The sequence below is a fragment of the Rhincodon typus genome, chromosome 22 (genome assembly GCF_021869965.1).
Source record: "Rhincodon typus isolate 14 chromosome 22, sRhiTyp1.1, whole genome shotgun sequence".
NCBI lineage: Eukaryota > Metazoa > Chordata > Chondrichthyes > Orectolobiformes > Rhincodontidae > Rhincodon > Rhincodon typus.
Window position 1 is genome coordinate 47,634,439 of NC_063353.1, and position 22,728 is coordinate 47,657,166.

At 37.5% G+C, this 22,728-nt stretch overlaps 2 protein-coding genes across 3 annotated transcripts in view; one reads left to right on the forward strand and one right to left on the reverse strand.

Annotated features, from left to right (window-relative positions):
* The window catches only part of dmtf1 (cyclin D binding myb-like transcription factor 1), a 68,665-nt gene extending 66,173 nt beyond the window's left edge, over positions 1-2,492 (forward strand). Inside the window, exon 14 of the mRNA XM_048610013.1 lies at positions 1,376-2,492. Within this exon, the coding sequence (XP_048465970.1) occupies positions 1,376-1,452 (77 nt within the window). The 3' untranslated portion in view covers positions 1,453-2,492. The remainder of the gene's footprint in view (positions 1-1,375) is intronic.
* tmem243b (transmembrane protein 243, mitochondrial b) lies at positions 2,298-22,124 on the reverse strand. 2 transcript variants are annotated; one of them, XM_020526884.2, is made up of 5 exons: positions 21,783-22,124; positions 11,466-11,710; positions 7,364-7,414; positions 4,229-4,333; positions 2,298-3,042 (listed from the first exon to the last, which is right to left on the reverse strand). In XM_020526884.2, exons 2-5 carry the CDS (start codon positions 11,541-11,543, stop codon positions 2,920-2,922), a joined length of 357 nt encoding a protein of 118 aa, XP_020382473.1. In that variant the 5' UTR covers positions 11,544-11,710; positions 21,783-22,124; the 3' UTR covers positions 2,298-2,919. The 2 variants fall into 2 exon arrangements, with proteins under 2 accessions (XP_020382473.1, XP_020382472.1); XM_020526883.2 differs by lacking the exon at positions 21,783-22,124 and adding an exon at positions 13,063-13,281.
* Between the last annotated feature and the right edge of the window lie 604 nt (positions 22,125-22,728).

Sequence of the window (22,728 nt, forward strand, 5' to 3'; positions counted from 1 at the left end):
GAGGTCAAAGCCACAAGGTGGGAGTTGCTGCAGTACATCTTAGATGTTAAGAACTGCAGCCACATTTGGTCAGCGGTAGATAAATGCTTTTGGACCTATTCCATCACTCCTGACTCATATCTTGTAGTTAGTTAATCTCAAAGTTTTGAAGAGTCAGTAGTTGAGTTATTTGGCACTATGCAATTTTTTTTAGAAATTACATTATTGATGGCTGGTCTGATTAATAGTAACCCCTCAGGATGTTAGTGGCGGGAGAATCAAACGGTAAAACCACTGAACATAGTGAACTATTATTGCAATTCTTGTATTGGAGATGCCCATTTCCTGCCACTTAAGCCTGAATGTTCTTCCAGTTTGCTGCACCAAACAGCCATTACCTTAAGTATTAAAGCACAAGGGAACAATAATGTTCATCATCTTTATAGCCTCTAAGACAAAGCACCCAACTGATCAAGTCCATTCATGTGAATCCTTCCGTATTCTATCCTTTAAAGAAATGACTATTGGTAAAACATCCAAGTGAGTAATCCTTTCACAAAATTTCCTGATCACTGTAGGTAGCTTAAAGTAAAAATCTGATTTCACAACTTATGAACCAAGATATGCGTCCTTTGTCTCAGCAGCACAAAAATCCTCATCCACAAATATTTCTTCATCTGCACTTATCCTTCTACCCTTTTAATTATTTTTAAAAAGGCAATCTACATGGTATTAAGTGTTTTTACAAGGAGTCTAATCCACATAATGATTATTTTGGGGAGCTGTTCTCCAAATCACTAGTCTTGCTCAGAACTTGTTCATCTTTTTTTTACTCCTGCCTTCTAGTTGTGTGACTTTTATCAGAACATTGAAATTGAGCCAGGCTCCAGACCTCAAAACAACCTTGATCCAGCCATGGACGCAAGAGCTGAATGCCAGAGATGAGGTAAGAGGAGCTGTCCTTGACAGCAAGGTATCAGTCAACCAAGTACAGTACCAAGGAACCTTAGCAAAACTAGACATCATTTGGGGGGTCAATAGGAAAACTCTTCAAATGGCTTGCATCACACCTGGTATAAAATAAGATTGGTCCTTGATGAAGCCAGTCACTGCACTTTCAACTCGCCCCTCCAATTCAGTGGATGGATACAGTATATACTCCAGAGATTGGAGCTGAGGCAGTGCAAACTAGCTCTGTGTATTTGAACCCCTGTAGGGAGTGCTTGATGCTGATATTTGGGTTTCTGAAATGAAGAGTGTTCCATTTCTTAGCACTAACTACCCTCAGCTAGATGAGTATTTTTAAAAACAAAGAATTGCCAACTTCCAGATGTCCTACAAAGTTTGGAATACCTAATTTACAAAACACTCACGAAGATTCAAATTCTCTTTTCAGATCCCATTTTACAACCCCAAGGTGACTGTTCAGACATCATTGGCTCAACATTGGAAACCCCAGATACTGATGATTGAAGAGAACTTCTGTATATCTGTCGTGCTGTCTTTTTGAGAGTGATTAATCCAGCATTGTTCACCAACTATGAAATGTCAATAGTTAATGCTCTTGATAATTCAACATTTGAATGTATGGTGCTGCCTGAGACAAACTGCATAAAATGAATAGAGTAGTTTTAGAAACAATTTAATTTCCTATGGTGCAAGTTTACTCAACAATGTAAACTAGACAATGGCACTTTGCCAAGACACCAAATTTCTAACTCTTAGAAAAACTACATGACCTTTCCCCTCAAATTAGGTCAATGTTGACAGTATTATATCAAGTTGAGGAACTCCTCCTGATGTGGGAGCAAACAGATATTAAGTATTTTTTAACTAGATAAACAATCACTACTAAAGGTATTGAAATGTGCTTTACCAAGATCATACTTAACAGCTGTGTTTCTCATTGAATAATTCCTCTTAAGCTTTTTTAAATTCTGCAAGTCAAAGATACTGAACCAAGTTGCACATTCTTTGAGCGGAAAAGGGGTTTTTGATATGTAATTCTTAATGTGATTTAAATACACGTTTCATATATCTGTTTACAGAATTTCAGAAACATGTATACCAAGACTTTTTAGTTATATGGAGAAAGAACATTCCCTTCTCCCCCTCAAAGAAACTACTTTTCACTATTGTGTAGGTGAGGTACAGGCATGTACATGCTAGGGGCCTAGGCTTAAATGGAGAGAATTGTACCTACCAAAAGCAAACTTGCACTACAGTGACAATAAATTTAAATACTTGTCAAAAATTGAGACCTCCAGGAATCAATTAGTATTCAACTTATTTTTGTGTACAAAAAAAGTGTAGACAAGTTCAGTGTATATAAATTATTTTATTACTATTTATTCTTTAAAACAAAGTCAATGCTTTCTTACAGTTGTATTGTCTAGTATTGGTTCACAGGCTTGGTTTGGCTATTTTATTGTAAAAATCCAGTAGTTAAGTGGCTGCATAGTGCAATTATTTCATTACTTAAGACAAAATAAAAGTATATTTGTCCTGCAGTATCTTTATTTCTACTTTGTGTTGTACTTTAACATGTCATTTGTCCTTCAAGTGCTTTATATAATTAAAAAAACAATTTGCATGAGAGAGAGAAAAACATCCTTTACAAAAAGAGTGTGTGTGATCTCAAAACCTTGGCAAGTCTGGAATGTTCATTTAGTGCAAGTCTTAAAATGTATTTTGGAAAACAAATTGCATTAATGTTTGTGGCATCAATCCCAGCTCATGTAGGAAAGAGTCTGCATCCAGTACGCCTCAAGTTCTGTATTACAATACGAAGCTGGTAAGGAAATTCACTTCACATTTACAAAACATTTTTTCTTGCTGTGCAAACCAGAAATTCCATTTCTACAGTAGAGAACTTCATTTGTCATCTTCATTTATCAACACGTGATAGACAGCAAGTGAATTGGAGCGGATACTGAAAAGTCATTTACCAACATCATGGAAGTATAAGTTGGCACATATGCACAGCAAAAGGATGGAAAATAAATTGTAGTAGATTAGATTCCGAAATTTAGGTTCCAAGTCACCTTGGCGATACCAGAAAATCTGAAAAATATTAAATAAGGCTGCACTAAATGTCAGATCCACTTATTTTACATAAACTGCTACAGGCACTTCAAATGGTTGTGTACGGGGCATAGAAGTTCTCAGTAGAATCTGGATGTATTTTGCAAATTGATATTTTACATAAACATATGGCCTCTTGTATGTAAAGAACCGAGACCATACATAGTTTCCCCATGGCTTTCCATGCAAAAAGCAATTTAACAGCATTTTCAGTTCATGTCTATGTTTGGATTGTATACAGGAGATCAGAGATCAAAGATCCAAAATAGAATATCAGTCAACCAATAGATTATTTGCAAGGCTTCAAAATGAAACCCTAAGCCTACAATAGATTATTTATAAATAATGAGTTTGTCGGCTTTGTGAACACAAAAATGATAGGATTTATTTATATTCCTTCAATGGACTGGTAGGCCAGGCACATGTTGGGATACCCAATTGAAGAAGGAATTTCAGCATGTTTGGAAAGTTTCACTGGTAGACTGTATCATTGTCAAAAGGTATATTCACGAAACTACTTTAGTCACCTTTCAAAGGGCCATTTGGTGTAAGCAGTTCCACAAGATATAGGAGCAGAATTAGGCCATTTGGCCCATTAAGTCCGCTCAGCCATTCAATCATGGCTGATATATTTCTCAACCACATTCCCCTGCATTCTCTATGTAACGCTTAATCCCCTTACCAAACAAAAACTTCTGTCTTAGTCTCCACAGCCCTCTGTGGCAATGAGTCCCAAAGATTAACCAGCTTCTGGCTGAAAAAAATCCTCATCTCAGCTCTAAAAAGGGTCTTCCAATTCTGACCCCAAGCTGACTCAACCTGCCAGCTTCCTGACGGCAACGGCCCTGCAAAATATGAACAAAATATCCATCCACCAAGACTTCAGCTGCTACAAGTATTTGGGGCAAAGACACAGCACTTTCAGGTCCAGTTCCAATTTTTGTCCTGATGCACATTGAGCAGTAAATTACACTGCCATTCTGATATAGGGCCACAAGATAGATAAGTTTCAAATGGACACTTCAGCAAACCCTATTTAATACAAATTTGCACTTCAAGTAATTTAATTAATTATTAAAATTACTCATATGCAGCCACTCAAACATCTACACAATTATTAAAAAATGCTATCACTTCTGAAAAACATTACAAAATTGATACTTACAAGAACACCAATGGAGGCGCAAGTCAGCAAGATGCAGACAACAAAGAAAACATTCAGTGGTTTTGGAGGTAATTGTGGGAAAACAAAAGCACTAATAATCGTTACCTGTAGAACAGAATTGGAAAAACTGACATCAGACAGCACCATCAAATGTTTATTACCCTTCCAAGGTAGTAAGGTTTGTATAAAGAAAACCTATGAGACCACCAAATTTCTTTGCCTGCTACTGATTTCCAGTCATACAATTTCATCCCTCCCCCCTCCCATTGGCTAGTCCATCTTCTTTCTAACACAATACCACCTCTGTAGTCTAATGAAACAGATAACATCTAAAATGACAACTGACCATTAGTTTTCTCTCCCCAGTGGCCTAAGAATTTGTCATTGGTTTAATGTAGAGAAATGAGGAACATTTTAGAAGAAAAAGCTTTGTAAAAGCAAAACGTAAAAATGAATAAAAGCTGGGACACTTGGAGTTTTAAATTCACAACTTCTTAAAAGTTACAGCTGAACATAAAGAAGGCCTTAGTGAATCGAGGTTTTATAAAGAGCCAAATCCAAACAGAGGTAATATTGAATCTACTTGACTACCACTTCCACTCTGCTTCCTAAAAGGGACTTAATACATTCTCCAAGTTTCTCTGGACTAAATTTGCAACCTTCCATACCAGTGCTTCTGTTACATATTTCCTCCAACCATTGAGTCTGTCCCACAACTTTTGAGGAGGCTGTCAAGAGTTCTTTTCATTTTTACACTTAACAAGCCTCTCTCCAGCTCTCAGAAACATGAAGTGCCGCCCTAGTTTTCAACACTTGGCCTCACATTCATTCGCCACCAATTTCAATTTCTCTAACCTGCTGTCACCTACAAATATTTTCCCCTCAAGATTCTAAAGCAACCATTCCTCAATCATCTTTCCACATCAGCTTTCTAAGCGAGTCAGAAGAGGCAACCCCTCCACTTTTACCTCCTCTCTTCACAATATCCAAGGGCTTTTCAAATAAATAAGCTATTTACTCATACTTCTTTCAGTTCACTACATCGTCTGCTCACAATGGGGACTTCTAAAATCAAGGCAACCACAAGCTGATCGAATGACCATTTTGCAAACCACCTCCATTCATTCCGCAATGGGACCAAGTTTCCAGTCATTTTACCTGTCCATCCTATTCCCACTATGACTTCTGCCTTCAGCACCTCATCTTTCAAATCAGATACTTTACAGAATTCCAGACTGAATACAAAGTTCAACTTCCGTTCATAATACTTTTCCATTTCTTTTGGAATGGCCATTGCCATATTACCGCTTCCCCATTAAAACATTCTTGATATACTGTTTGTTTATTGCCCTACTGGCATCTGATTTTGCCTGGCAGCATCATGCCTCTTGTAATCCAACCTCTCCCTCCATTTGGTCTCCCTTCCATGGTTCTCCATTTGCTAAAACCTGTTACATATGTCTGATACTTTCCCAATTCTGACAGAGAGTCATTTACCTGGTGTCAACAATTCCTCTGTCCACAGATGTTCCCAGACTTGTCGAGTGTTTCCAGCATTTCCGTTCTTATCCCAAATGAGATTATAACTAAAGCAGAACCTGACACGTTAAAAATCTTGAGTGTCGAGTTCAGATCCTTGTGCTTTGTCTGCATAGTTTCCGATCCTTAAACTCGGACAACTTCTTCCTTAACCATATTTAACATCACAGCTTGGTCCACAATGTGGTATAACAGGCAGCAACCACAAGCAACTATAACAATGGCAAATACTTCAAATTTGAATCAATGCCATCAATGTAGAATCTGAAGACATTGTACTGCCCTGCCCACAGATGTCCTCATTGATTACTGCATGTTTCAATTCATGAATCAAGGCCAAAAGGCTTGCACAAGGAGTTTTCATATTTATTCCTCATATTGACTGCCCAGGAAGCTAACTGAACACCAAGGGAATCAGACTCTTCAGCAACACAGGGCTGACATTTCCAAATTCCAACCTGGGTAAACAAGGGGAGGACAATTTTAAGCAGATTTCCATAAATTTGTTATTCTTCTCTTTCTTTCAAAACTCCGATCATACAGATTCATCCATCACCCCTATCCTTTCCGACCTCCAGTGACTTCTGGTCCTCTAACACCTTAAACAGATGCACAAGACAAATCAGACAGTTGAGGGATCCAAGAAGGTGATGAGACTGAACTGATTTGCAGCATACACGGAACCAGATGGGTTTTCAGGGCACTGCCGAGAGGTAGCATACAGGCAAGAAATAAGAGATTGAGGAGAAGATTCCTTTCTAATGACTGCACCTTTTCTTTGAATAATGCTATATTTTGATTTAAAGCACAACTGGATTTAAGTTGGTCCTTCAATAAACTTTAAAAAGGCACCCTACACCAAGAATGACTTTCTACTCTCGAAAACAAAATATTGAGAGTAGACTCCATTCTTGGTGTCATCATTCCTTCAGCTCAAAGTGAACCTAAGGCCCAGCTTCCCATCCTGATGGTTCAAAACAGCTCCATGGTATTATTAAGAGCTGGCGACTCTGCTGATCAACTTATTTGCTCAACCAATACCCTCCCAACCTTCACCACCCAAAAATAACTGATCATTCCATTTGCTGCTTTATTGACAGTTGCAATACGAATTTTCTGCATGACATTCAGAGCACTGCAACAAATGAAACATACTTCACCATAAAAAACTGCAAATAAATCAGGTATTAACAAAAATAAACAAGATAACTCTGATACAAATAGAGTTGCAAGTGAAACATCTTTGAAAAATGCAAGGACCTTCAATATCTGCAACTAAATTAATGTGCCATCCAGTTGTCAGTGTGCTGCCTGATCGTTCAATAGATAAAGACTCACCAACACATTTGCTTCCAGAACACTGACACTAATATTTTCCCATTACAGCAGACAGTTGGTTCATAGGAATCAAATATCCTGGTCTCAACCACTCTTCCTGGCAATCTATTCCATTGCATGTTGAAGCACAACTTCACCTACATTTTGCAACTACATGCATCGTTACTTTCTCCAAAATACTTTGATGGTATCTATATAAAATATCAATTTTATAAAACTAATTACCAATAAGTTAAGATTTGAAATCTTTCTACTTACTAGTAATAGTAAAGATGTGAGGACACCAACAACAATGTTGATGATTCGATCCTGGAAAAAAAACCGTAAGAAAGATTAAGAGACGTATGATCCAGGTCTTAAAATATTTTAAATGCCCTTTCAAATTGTATTGTACTTATCAAAAGAAAAGATGTAAGTAAAGATTACAGATTTTAATTACTTGCTTAAAATGTTGGTTACCAAACACTTGGTTAAAATATTCCTGGTTAGCTAAAGTTTAAAACGGGCAACACGTCTTCTTGATGAAAGCTGACCATTTTCTGAAGAAGGGTCTAGGCCCAAAAGGTCAGCTTTCCTGCTCCTCTGATGCTGCTTGGCCTGCTGTGTTCCTCCAGCTCTACACCTGGTTATCTCAAAAAACTACATTAATGGAGTCAATTCTTCCATGCTAATGGTTCTTCAGGTGTTTAAAATCAACTACAATACAAACAAAGTAGAACTATCAAAGAACATCTTTTACAAGAAATAATAAAGATTAGCTTTAGCAAGGGAAACGAATATCAGCAACAGCAAATTTGCTGTTGTCACAATCCCATCAAAATCTGCACTTGAAAATAATATTTTCATAAATTATACTGGAACATATGCACATTATCAGAAAATTTCAAAAATGCTGGGTTATAGAGAAACATTGTGCTGCAAATTTAACTTTAAGCAACATTGGAAGTAATAAATAAATAAATAAATAAATAAATAAATAAATACCGATTTAAAATAAATTCCAGGCACAGTTTCAACACTTAATTGTGATAGTACGTTATCCATCCTGCCATTACCGAGTTTTCTTGCCTTTACGCTAAGCTGTATAATTTCACATGTATGACTCTATGACTGTGTGAAAAGAGGACCAACTTTAAATTTATTACTCTTACATAGATACGTAGGCTTGATTAGTTGGGGCAGAACACATCACACAGTCATTGTTGCGTGGTTTCAGAGACCAAGGCACAGAGTAGACTATTCTTAAGCCTACATCAAAACCTTCACTGGGACTAACATCGTTCAGTATAGTGCAGACAGATTTTTACAGTGAACATCTATACCCTGCAAAATTAAGCATTTTCGGACTGGCAGCTAAAACATTTAGAACCACTATAATGTTAAGCTCACTACAATCTTCTCAAGGACAACTCAGAAAGCAACTCCACTTCCCATGGATTAATTTTAAAAATTTGTACTAGTTAAAATAGCAAATTTTGAAAAGGTAAATCAGAAAGAAAGACTCAAAGGAATTAACTGGAAATTATTGATTAGAGAGATAACTAGTTGAGAATAATGATAATAAGGCAACAATCAGCATTTATATTCACCAAAAAAAGTTTACAACTCTCTGAAACAGCATCCTGTGGCACTGTGGTAATATCCCTAACTCCGAACCAGGAGGTGTGTAACAGCATCTCTGAACAGTTTGATTAAAAAATATCCATAAAATCACTAGTTAGGCTCAACTGGAATATTGCGGGCTACCCTGGACACCACATTTTGGGATAGGCTTAACAAAAAAATAGTTGAAGCTTACCAACAAGTTACCAGGAATGAGGGCTTTCAGTTACCGGGAAAGGTTCAATTAGGACTATTCTCCTTGGAACAGTTAAGTGAAAAGGCAATCTAACCAAGGGTTTTCAAGTTAAAATCCCTTAACAGACCAAGAAAATTTATTCCCTCTGGCAAGTGGATCAAAAGGCAGAGATCATAGATACAAAAATCAATGGGAAAAGCATCTACAGAGACTCCATTACTAATTTTCGAAAAAGGTCAGAGAGGTTCGAGGCCATGGACCCAGCAGGATTATGGACAGATGGCAGTGATGGGGGACTAAGTAAAATTGCTCTTTTAATGAGTCAGCATAGGCATGATTGGCTGAGTGGCCTCTTTTTGTGCTGTAAATTTCTGAGTAAATGAGCCATTTTCAGACAGTAGGCACATCTGCCAAAATGTACAAACCATACAAGATTTCTGTGATGACAAAAAAATCTAGAGGGATCTCAAAAGATGCAGTATTATAAATAGCAGTTAGTACATGATATTCTGATAACTTCCACCCATTTATATGATACTCAGACATATTATACATAACATTTCCTAAATGTTGAGATCTAGCCAAACAGCACACTTTCCAAATTTCTATGTCCAACTATTTATTTGTTACCAGTTTACCAAAGTCACGTTAGAGGAAACTCAGCCACAGCATGTTTCAAACACACACGTACAACAACTGCTACAACATAAATAAAAGACAAAATAATTGATTCAACGCCAAGAAAAAAACTGGGAGGAGAGACTGTATTTAAACTGAACATCTAAAATGTACTTCAAAAGGTGAAGGTTCTTGCTTGATAACTCTAAGGACATCACAGATTAAATGAAGTGATGCTTCAGATGTGATGTTTAGAAAATTGTGTATAAATAATGAATGGAATTTAATTAACATGCAAATTTAGGAAGGGAAGTGGCAGTAATAGTCACTCAATAGTCAAAGTGAAACAAGAAAAACCAACAGAAAAATACCAGTTAGCAGGTTTAGAGACCACAGAGCTAACCACATAGTGAATGTTGAGCACACTACAGATATAGCTAGAAACAAAAAAAAAAACAAGCTATAGAAAACAGCCAAACAAAGTTTAAATTTGGGATCAACGAAAAGGATTTTCAAATCTTGAACAGTTCAGAAAACAGACAGAGCACCCTCCCCAAAATATATAATGGGCAATACATAAAATCAATATTTATTCAAAAATGCAACAAGAAAGGAAGACCACAGAAGTCAAATGGAAATTAATGGAAAACAAACAAGCAGATAACAGAAAACAAATGTGCTGCTACAAGCTCTACCAAGTTGCAAATATAATTCTACTACTTTTTGTTCACATTTCCCATTGAAACCAAAGTTGATCATTAAGAAAAATATGAAGTACTATAATTGCTAATTTTCAAGTTTTCAAACTATTCTATTCCAACTTTCTGGGATTCTTCTGTTTCCTAATTATTCCTTGTTCCCTCTGTATCAAATTTTAGATGGTAAAGATTAAAAGTTTGGAACATTAGATCAGGAAAAGGACAAGAAAAACAACAGAATTCTAAAACCTCTGCAATGTGGAAGCAGGCCATTCAGCCCATCAAGTCCACACCAACCCTCTGAACAGCATCCCACCCAGACCCACAACACTACCCTATCTCTGTAACCCTGCATTTCCCATGGTTAATCACCCAAGCCTCCACATCCCTGGGCACTATGGGCAATTTATCATGGCCAATCCACCAAATCTACAAATCTTTGGACTGTGGGAGGAAACTGGAGCACCCAGAGGAAACCCACACAGACACAAGGAGAATGTGCAAACTCCACAAGGACAGTCGCCTGAGGGTGGAATTGCACCTGGATCCCTGGGGCTGTGACGTAGCAGTGCTAACCACTGAGCCACTGAGCCACCTAAATAAAAATAATTCAAACTTCCTCCATGCCACCTAAAGTCCTAAATACAAATATCTTTCTAAATTGATTTAAAGAAAGTTTACAACTAATATTTAACGGTAAGTTTGCCCTTTTCTTGCTAACTTTCCTACAAGCTAGACACACACTAAAAATTAAGTTGCTTTGAATGTACACAGTTTACAATTCAATTCACTTAAAATGAATGGGTACTCCCTTGATAATTTCATGCTACCACTGAATTAATTGAAGCTTTCAAATCTAAATAAAAACTAAAATGTTGCTGCACAGAATTGTGACAATTCAAAGTGTACAAACATATATCACATTAAATTACTGTTCCATTCTTCACAAACTGCAGTCAAAATAACCTTTATATTAATGATCACTGATATACCTGCAAGATGAATAGTTACTCCAGATATCTGCTGGATTTTCACCATTGTCACAATTCATTATTACTCAAAACATCATAAACCAAACTTAAGACAGATACTAAACAAGGGAAAAAAATTCATATTACTTTGGGCTACAGTGGAGCAGCAAATTTGAAACAATAATACTTGTATACCAAAATCCAGCTTTAAGCTGTTCTTTGAATCTCTAAAATCAGGAGATCACAGTGAATTATTGTCTGCCCTATGCCCTTACCCTTGCTGATGTCTCTCCAAACAAAGGCCTGTTGTCTTGCACACTAGTCCCATAAGTTCTTGTGGTGTACTCATCCATTGCGATTTTATATGGTGCACTTTCATGCAGACTAAAATCTTGCTTGTGCTCTCTTATAAGGAGGTTATCCTGAGTACATTGTGGAAAATATATTCACGCATGGAGATATCTAATGGATCGCATTTCAGCTGCTGTCTACTTCCACTTGTTTTTCATGGTGAATGATTCTGAAATAAAAAAAAGTGAGTGAGTCATTATGAACTTGTGCCCCTACAGCTCTTTTGATTTGCTTTGCCATGTGACAGGATGAATAGTTTCCTTTGTACAAACCCACTGTCCCCCAACAACACATGCCACAGCTTAGACAACATTTTTATGTAACTTAATTTTAATTACATTAACCTATCAAGCTCTTCAAATACACTTAACACTACACAAAGACATTTCCTCATTAATGGCAACAGCAGGCAAATAAACTTTAATATCTAATTTTCTATAAAGAAGCCCATTCCAAAATTACCAGCTATATAATAGAGTCATTGTTCAGATTTTTAGAAATTTTATTGAAGCAAATCAACTTCGAGCAAAAGATATTTCAAATGTTGAAAACCTATAAATCAGAAAAGGGAAGAAACACCGAACATGTTTGGCAACTTCTATGGAGAAAAAAATAACAAGAGCTAACAATTTGTCTCAATGGATTTTTGTCATGAACTGATGACCATGCTGCTCTATCTATAGTTGCTGCCTGACTTGCTGAGCATTTGCAGCATTTTTCAGTCTTAAACCGTAAAAGAATCTGTGCGCATTGCAATTGGTTAAAAAGGTATTGTGAAACGATCAATCTCTATATGCAGAACATTGCATCAAGATAGTGAATAACCTCTCCATACAATTACTAAATTCACACAAATAGTCAAAACGTCTTTGCTTGATATAGTGCAAAATTTGATTTCCTCAGTATGGCATACAGAGATAGGTATAAATAGCACGTTGGGAAAAAAAAGTGTTAATTTCACCTCCCCAACTTCCCATTTCAAAGCAAGATACTTTACTCTGAAGTCTATTATTTTACTGTAGCAAAGGACAGTAAATTCCATATCAAGGACCTTCTACAAACATTGACACGCTCCTCACACCATACTCTCTCTGAAGATGGCATGAACTGTTAAAAGCCAAAGAGTGATATTACTGCAGTAACGTTTGGTTAAAATATAGTATACAGCTGCTGACCTGTTCAACACAAGTAGAAATAATCAACAGTCCAATGATCTGATATGCACAAAGGCCCGTTCTCAGGACCTAAACATTCCAGAGTCCAACTTTAAAAAGCAAAGGCTGCTGGAAGATATTGGAGACATGCATTCTTCGACTGATCGAAGTGACTCGCCTCCATGTGCCATTTCCTCATTTAAAAGGCTCATTTTGCACACATAAGATTCATATTACCTAAATCAAAATTCTGGGAATCAAATTCTACGTCCTGTACAGGATTTCCTTCAAAGGAAAACTTCAAATTAAAGATTGGCCTTTCAATGCAATACATGGTGTTGGGGTCAGCATAAGCAATGTTACTTACCCCTGACCTGGAAGAAAGTTGCCCACAAGGATTAATAATCTGTCGCAAGTAATCCTTCTTTCCCAACTTTATTTTGATCCTGGCATCAAGTCAAAACCAACTTCGGTTTTGAACAGCAGCAATGTCATCAAGCAGCTTATCACACTGAAACATTCTCACAGATGGAGAACAAGGAAGTAAAAAGCAGTTCTGGTGAAAGATCACAACCTGTAATACTGACTCTTGCTTTCTCTCTACTTCCTGCATTTTCTGTTTTTATTTCAGGAAATTAAAATCACTGACTAACATTACTTTCTAATATTTAAACGTAATTTAGGCAAAACAAATTAAAGATTGGGATATACATGCTGGATTCGGCTAGAACTTAAAATACCGCAAACTTTTAAAAATATTAAAAACATAGAACTTTATAATTTGACATTCCACAAATTTTTTTAAAAAACAGCTTATAAAGATCACAATTTGTTTGGCAGCGAGTATCAAGTTTAGCACCACTAAAAATCCAGTTACACCACATTCAACAAGCCATAGCCTCAGGGTTTTCACTATGACACTATAGCATAAAAGTGCACGTTCACATCAATTCGATGATTTCTACCTGATTACATCTACAGGGACTTCAGTAGAACATCCTTTGCCGAAGCACACTCTCTGAAAGCAGTTTCTAGATTTCCATATTTAATTGTACATATGTGGACTCCAGAAGAAGCTGCAGTTTCAGAGGGATGAGAAGGACGACAAAGTTTCATAGTTATTACTGCCAAAAAAAAAACACGGGCTATTTCATTACTTTTATTTAAAAAGATGCACAACATACCAGCTCAATTCATCTGACTGTTTCTTATTAACTAAACCTTTCCCAATATCCTAGGCTGTATGAGACAGCAGGCAGCGAATAATGGAGTGCTGCTTGGATCAATGCTGGGGCCTTAGCTTTTTAACCATTCTACATTAAATGACTTCGATACATACTCTGTCTCTTCAGTTAGATTTCCTAATGATACATAGCTGTGTGGAAGTTAAACTATGGGGAGGATAGAGAAAAGATGCAAAGAGATGGCAGAGAGTTTATATGAGTGGCTAACAAGAATGGAATATCACGTGGATATATCCCAGTGAGAAAGGAGGATTCTAGGAATGGAATAAACAAACTAAGAACAACCCAGGGATGTTAAGGACCATATCAAATTGAAAGAAAAGGCAATGCAGCAAAGACAAGTGGTAAACCACAGGATTGAGAGAGTTTTAAACTAAAACAAAAGGGAGAAAATAAACAAGTACTAACAGAACAGACATCAAGGGCTTCTTTAAATATATAAAAAGAAAGAGGCCAAAATGAACAAGACTCCTTACAGAGTGAGGCTGGGGAAATAATAATGTGGAATCAGAAAATGGCAGAGCAGTTGAATAAATACTTTGCATAGTCTTCATGGTGGAAGACTTCAAAAACAAAAAGGAGACAAAAACAGAAACAGGTAACTACAGACCATTTAGCTTAACATATGTCACTGGGAAAAGAGTAGAGTATATTATAAAGGAGAAAATAGAACATTTAGAAATTCATAACATAATCAAGCAGAATCAACATGGCTTCATGAATGAGAAATCATGCTCACAAATTTTAGATTTTATTTTGAAGTAACAAGCAGAATGTCAATGTAATAGATTTTGATTTCCACAAGGTGTTTGATAAATACCATACATTAGGCCACTAATAAAAGATAATACTCCCTTGGTGTTAGGGATAGTGCATTAGCATGGAGAGAGAAATGGCTAATAGAAAACGGAGTCAGAATAAGGGAGGGGAGTTCAAGGCGGCAACCTGTAATTAGTGGAGTGTCACAGGGGTCAGTGCTGAAGCCGCAATTATTTGCAATATATTTAATAACTTGGATTGAACTGAATTGAATTAGATTTATTGTCACGTACTCACACGAGTACAGTGAAAAGTTTAGAAGTCACCACTTATGGCGCCATCTCAGGTACAAAGGCACCTAGATACAGAATTTTGATACAAAGCAGAAAAATAAAGAAAACAAAGTTTAAAAAGTTAAACATTACAGTCTTTCTGACTAAAAAGTAGAAAAACAAAAACATATGATGATGGTATGAAAGGAATTTATGAGGATAGGTTGAGTAGGTTGGGCCTGTACTTGTTGAAATTTACAAGAACCTGGCATGATTTTATTGAAACATACAAGATGCTTAGGAAGCTTCACCGGGTAAATGCTGAGGTTGTGTCCCCTTGTGGGGGAGTTGAGGCATAACCTCAGAGTAAGTGGTCACCCTGTTTGGACAGAAATTAGGAGGAATTTCTTCTCCCAGAGGGTAGTAAATCTGTGGAATTCTTTACCACAGAGAGCTGTAAAGGTGGGGTCAGTACGTTTATTCAAGAATGACAGACATTTTAAAAATCAGTATGGGGCTCAAAGGTCATGGGGCACAGACAGGACAGTGGAGTTGAGGACTATCAGATCAACCCATGACCTCAGTGAATGGCAGAACAACTTGATGGGCCCAATTGCTTACCTCTGCTCTATTTAAAAGTGCCAAAACTTTCAGAAATATCTGGAACACACAATGAAAATGCCTCTTAAAAACAACATTCCAATATGGAACAGAAACACCAAAAAAGATGAAGGATCATGTACAATCTGATCAACTCGACCTCAACACATCAGGTTCTCATTTATTCATCCACAGAAGTCAAGGTTCAGCCACATAACCACGATAAAAGTGTTGAGATCCATCACATTCTCCTAAAACTCTCATACTAACCTTACAAAAATTCAGGATTGCATATGGTTAAAAAAAGCCTTTAAATTTGCCAGGAATAGTAATTTCAGTTTTATAGAACACAAAGCAGGAGCAAGAAACAGTTAAGCGAAAGTAGAACATGAATGCAACCTCATGAAAAATAAAAGTGAACTGTAAAAACTTCAATCGGTACAGAAAAGGAAGCACTTCACACAAATGTGGGCCCATTAAAGGCAGAGTCAGGAAAATGTACAATGGAGAAGCAACAAAATGGCAGAGAAGTTAACCGATTACTTTGTCTGCTTTCATTAAGGAAGATACTAGAAATCTCCCAAAAGTAGAGATTCAAGTGGCTTGGGAGAATGAGGAGTTAAAGGAAATTAGCATTTGTAAGACTGTACTGCAAAAACTAACAGGGTTGAAAGCTAATAAATCCCCAGGACCTGATAGTCTACATTTTACAGCATTAAAGTAGGTGTTTATAGAGATAGTTGATGCATTGGTGATTATCTTCTAAGCGTCCATAGATTCTGGAAAGGTTCCCGCGGATTGAAAAGTAGCAAATGGCACCCCCACCCTACTATTTCCGACAGCAACAGAGAAAATAGCAAACTACAGACCTGATGGCCTTACATGAGTAATAAGAGAAGTGTTAGAATCCACTTAAGAATGGGATATATAGACATTAGCAATAGTTGTTAATGATCAGAGTGAGCATCATCAACATGCTTTGCACATGGGAAATCACGTTTAATGGAGTTTTTTTGGAAGCTGTTAGTAACAAAACTGAAAGGACAGTCATTGGATACAGTACCTAGATTTTCTGAAGAATTTTGATGAAGTCCCCTACAGGCAGCTTGGTAAAAACGTTAAAATATGTGAAATGGGAGGTAATATACTGGCATGAATTAATGACAGAAAGTAGTACGAATAAACAAGTGATTCTTGCAATGACAGGCTGTGACCAGTAGATGCTGCAAGGATCAATACACCCAGCTGCTCAAAAATTGTATCAACCATTTAGAGATGGGAACCAAATGTAGTATTTTCAAATTTGCGATGATACAAACCTCAGTGGACATGAGTTGTGAGCAAGATATAAAGTGACTTCAGGAAGATTTAGATAGGCTTAGCAAATGGGCAAAAGCATGGCAGGTGGAATTTAATGTGGAAAAACATACGGTTATCCATAGAAACAGATGTGCAAATATTTCTTAAATGACAAGAGGTTGGATAGAATAGATGTATAAAAGGACCTGACTGTCCTTGTTGATAAGTCACTTAAGACTAACATATAAATGCAGTAAGCTATTTGGAAGGCTAATGTAAAGTTAGCCTTTATTGCAAGAGGACTCGAGTACAGGAATTGTGAAGTTTTGCTTCAATTGCATAGCTTGGTTAGACCTCACCTGGTGTGCTGTATGCAGTTTTGGTCTCATCTCAGGAAAGATATTATTGCCACTGAGGGAGCTCAATGAAGACTCATCAGACTGGTTCCTGGGATGGTGGGACTGACGTATGAAGAGAGACTGTGCAAACTTGGTCTGTATTTTCTAGAGTTTTGAAGAATGAGAGGTGATCTCATTGGAATCTAAAAAATACTTAAAGGGATGGGCAGGGCAAATACACACAAGATGTTTTCCCTGGTTGGAAAGTTTAGAAAATGCGATCTAAAAGTGAAAGGGATTCCACACAGGTCCAAGATGAACAGTATTTTTTAAAAAACTCAGACGGTTTTATTTGATTTGATTTGATTTGATTTGATTTGATTTGATTTATTGTCATCACATTTACCGAGATAGTGAAAAGTGCTGTTTTGTGTGCTATACAGGCAGATTGTACCATACAAAGTGCATCTGGGTAGCAGAACAGAGTGCAGAATACAGTGTTGCAGCCAGAGAGAAGATGCAGAGAGAAATCAACATTAACATTTGACAGTCTATTCAAAGATCTGATAACAGTGACGAAGAAGCTGTTCTTTAATCTCTTCGTACGTGTATTCAAACTTTTATATCTTCTGCCTGACTGAAGAGGGTATGAGAGTAGAAGTGGGGTGGGAGGGGTCTTTGATGATGTTGCCTTTGAATAAAATTGAGTAAAGCACATAAGACAATGCACTTCACTGTACTGTGGTACACGTGACAGTAATAAATCAAATCAGATTTACAAGAATTGGCAAGAGAATTTGTGGACATGCCGAATTTCCTTAGCCTCCTGAGGAAGTAGAAACGTTGTGCTTTCTTGACTGTTGCATCGACATGCTCGGACCAGGACAGACTGTTAGTGACCACCACTCCCAGGAACTTGACCCGCTCAACCACCTCATCTCAGCACCACTGATGTAGACAAGAGCATGCCCTCCAATCTGCTTCCTGAAGTCAATGACTAGCTCTTTCTTTTGCTGACATTGATGAAGAGATTGTTGTCCTCATACCATGCTGCTAAACACTCCATCTCTTTCCTGTACTATGTCTTGTCGTTGTTTGAGATTCAACCTACAACTGTAACGTTGTCAGCAAACTTGTAAATGGAGTGGAGATAGAATTTGGCCACAAAGATGGTCATAAACCCTTGGAATTTTTCTCACAGAGAACTGTGGCAGCTCTATCAATCAGAATGTGTTTAAAGCAGAGATTGATAGATTTCTGATAATGAGTGGCATACAAGGTTTGTGTATGAGGCGAACAAAGACACTGGGGTGTTTGATCAGCCACGATCATATCGAATAGCGGGGGAGGCTTGATGGACAGAATGGTTTACTCCTGTTCCTTTGCTCCCACGCTCCTAAAACCACAAAGAGCAATGTAAGCCCAATTGCTGAAGCCTCAAGATGTTCTGCTAGGCCAGAGCTTTCACCTGCATCCCTCAGAACAAATGTCAGCTTATTATTTTTTAATTACATTGCATGGCCTTAAACACATGCTACAATGACTCAAAGAATCTTCTTAAAGACCACAGATATCAGCAAGATGTCTGTGACTTATTGTTCACTAGGATCTCCTTTGGGAGGCTTGTGACACAACGGGTAGCGTCCCCGCCTCACCCAGAAGCTCCAACTTCAAGTTCCGCTCCAGGAGCTGATGCCAAAGGCAAGTGCATTAACAACATGGTCAAATAGATTGATTTCCCAACTTATGAATCCTTCCAAAACATGCCAATGGCAAGCAGCAAAAAAAAAGGACAGATTCCTGGTCACCTGTGCGATGGAAAGGTAATGGAGCCTGTACCATCACTATCCATAGCTCCAGGGTATAACATGCATGAAAAGCATACATAGCCACAGCAATCCAACACATTTATAATACACACAATCGCCTCTAGGGGATGCAGAATCCCCTCCGTGCTTACCAGTCTATAATTAATTGGGCTTCCTCCCATAAACCTGAATAACAAAGGCCTTTTGGTCACAGATTGGTCCAGCCTACAATTCTTTTGTCTCCACACTAAATGCTCACTAGAAACACTACATGTCCTGTGAATTTACTGGAAGAATTCCAGAACCCAGAAAAACTCCGTCCAATGACAATCTTCAACCAAAGGAAAATAAACTTTGCAAGTTTAAAAAAAGATAAAATCAGCATTATTACTTCATGACCTTAAAATTAATTTACTTACAGCACGTAGTTAAAACAAAAGGCTGGGCAAATAAAGTCAAACAGTGACATTACAATTGTAGACTTCAACAATAATGAATTGTTACTGCCAATAGTATGTTGTCCATTTCCTTAATACTGTACATAATAAGCCCACAAATAGAAGAAAAAACAAAATAGATTATTAAAGAGGAAGTTAGATTATTCAGCTGGGTTTAAAGGTGTTTTCCTTTCTAACATGCTTCCTTTCGTATATGAAGATAAGCAACACAGTGACGCTAGAAGCAATGCAATCAATAGTTTATGGTCAAGATCTCTGCCTGAGACCTGTGGTAAGCCATTTACAGGGCAACTTCTAGCTTGATTTAAACAGGGTAACAGCAGGTATAGCAAGTACAGGGCAAGCTACAAAAATACTCTCCCAAAGAGTTGAATGGTCGAGTTTGCCAAAGCTGGATGGTTATTACTTGGAAAGTTAAGTTTGCAAAGCGAATATCTAAATTTGAAGTTGGAGGACAAGTTTCTTTTAAGACACCTTTCTGTTCCCTAATTCTTCAATGGCTTTTGCCAACTTGGTTTGCATTACTTTTCAAATTTACCACTTCCTCCCCCACCCCAGTCCCACAAAGTTTCACAAGTCTGAACAAATATCACAAAAGTACTCGAGCATTCCTTTTCTTGCAACTCTCCTCGGTCTAACTTTGCAAGATTGGAATCACTTAGGGCCGTGTTGACAGTCACTCTCCCAAGACGGTGAGGCAGCCTTTCAAAGAGACATCGCACTACAGAGTCAGATCAGACCTCAACACCTGATCTGTAATACATGACCTCTACACTAAACCAGTACTGTAATCATACCCTTAACAGCAGGTGCTATAATGTGGGGACTGTGCACTTAACATCCTGTAAGATTGAGATAGTATGGGATGATTGGGACCGTCAAGTGCTGCTCGGTTTTAGTCAAAAGAAAGTTCTTGCAAAATCTTCCAACTCATAAATACAACACAACTGATGATGCCCACAATCAGTAACAAGTTACTGCTGCCCTTTAAGCCCATAAAATACACATTGGTTACAGGGAGATGGAGAAGAGTAACAGCACTTATCTCTGCAGTTCAAGGTTTAACTGCTGCTGAATATCTGAAACATACAAAGTTTACAATTCAACATCACGTGCACAAAAAATGTAACCAACTGTTCAAACCTGAACTCATACGCAAGCATTGCTGAGGCTCCAAACATAAATTGAACATAATGGAGTAGATTTTGGTTTGTGAACAGCATTGTTTTAAACTTAGGGGTCTGAAAAATCAATGGAAATTGATTTATTAGTTTCACTAATGTAAATCCACAGACTTAGTTTCAGGCCACCTGAAACACACACACACACACACACACACACACACACACACACACACACACACACAGAGCTCACAGGTAGCCCTATTGTTAAAAATACAATTTGTGCTGAATCTACATGAGCAAAACAGACATGAACCAAACCAATTTCACAGCTTGCACAATGTAATATCCAGATTTATTGTTTGATGCTGCAATAAAACGAGCAAGGGCTATGATTGCACAAGTATATCAACATACAATAACATTAGCTACTGCTTTGTTTTACCACTGTGCACTAATTTTCCGGCAATACTCAAATGTCCAGATCTATAATAAAAGAAATTGCAAGTTTCAATTAAAAAAAAACTTCCCTAACAACTACATATTTTTTAACAGAATTTCTGACACTCAACTGCACAACTGTTAAAAATTATACAAAAGAATTACTTGCATTTATGTAGTACTTTTAGCAATCACCAGACATGGAAAGGCTCTTCACAACCAATGAAGCACTTTTTGATGTACTATCAAGTGTTTTGATATAGGAAACATTTAATACTTTCAGCAAACTAAGTGAGCTTGAAAAAGAAATTTGATGCATTTAAATTAACAGATGCATAAATGGATTTGAAGTGTAAGCACCTCAGTTTGTAAAGTGTTTAGAAATCCTAAATACTAATATTAACAACAGTATCACAAAGCTGACATTTCTAGATCTCAACCAACAATACTGGTTTACAACAAATCAGCACTCAAGTCAGATAACACAAGTATGAACACAAGTATGATTAACATAACTTGCGCGATTGTGGCATAACAAATAGTTATTTTCCCAAAACCACAATGACATTCAGTCAATTCTGCTATAACACGATAGTTGCGTTGCTGTGCAACATCATGTTATAGAAAATCATGCCTATAGAAATAACCGGGCCTACGGGAAGTGTGGGGTTTGGGGTAGACCACCAAAAAAAAACCAATGTTTGATTCATATCTAATAATGAAATAAAAGTAAATTTAACAATTTACCTTGGGAATAATTGTCAAGATGTCTTTATGGGGGAGAAGGTTGTACTGCACGTCTCACAGAAAGCACTTCACGACAAAGCCCGTGAAACGATCATGTGATATCGACACGTCCTCCTCCGCACACTGATGGGATCGCGCTATAGCCAACACAAGTTCATGTTTTAGAAATAGCATTCCCCTATTCCTCAATCGCGTTACAGCCAGTTCGTGTTGCCAGAACATGAATTATAGCAGAACCAACTGTACTGAAAACTTTTATGACCCTGATCACAGGCAATTGTCTACTTTTAAATCTAATATTTCATTAGTGCTAGACAGTGCAATGCGTTGTGATGTGGTGCTCTAGTACTCCACAAATGTTGAAATCTCCATGTGCACATTACAGTTCGCATCATAACCAAGAAGAACAGCAACGAGAGAAAGAAGAGGGAGAACTTGGGGCAACAAGAGAAACAAAAACAAGAGCCTGAAAATAAAAACGGTGATAAGTGAAATATTTTAATTGCTCTTTGCAATTTTATATAAATAATGGACGCAGGCAAGAGAAATATTGGACAATGAGAGCAAGCAAAATGTTTACTGCCAAAATAACAAATAACAAATAACAAACACATTGCAACACCCCCCAAAAAACACTTTTCCCCTCTCTTCCTCTTGCCAGTCTTCCCAAAATAAGGATCAGGACCACAAGACGTTGCAATGACTGCTGCTGGGCTCCAACCTAGAAACAACAGCCCACTCTAAAACGCCCTCGCTCTCTCAGCTTTCGTAGAGTGGTTGTGACAAACCTCAAATCGGGGTCAGAGATTCCTGGTCTCTCAGACTTGTACTTACTGGATGATCTATATTTTGAGCATGCACCAACTGCACTTACACTGTCTTGTGCTTGAAACATTTATACAAATTGTCCCCTGAAATTACAGCTGAGAATGAGCCACCATTACCC

Excerpts from the sequence above, each read along its gene's own strand:
- tmem243b (XM_020526884.2), bottom strand. The coding sequence starts at position 11,543 with ATGGATGAGTACACCACAAGAACTTATGGGACTAGTGTGCAAGACAAC. Across the intron at positions 7,415-11,465 it reads TTGGAGAGACATCAGCAAGG|GATCGAATCATCAACATTGT; the intron begins GTAAGGGCATAG and ends TTTTTTTTCCAG. Across the intron at positions 4,334-7,363 it reads TCACATCTTTACTATTACTA|GTAACGATTATTAGTGCTTT; the intron begins GTAAGTAGAAAG and ends TCTGTTCTACAG.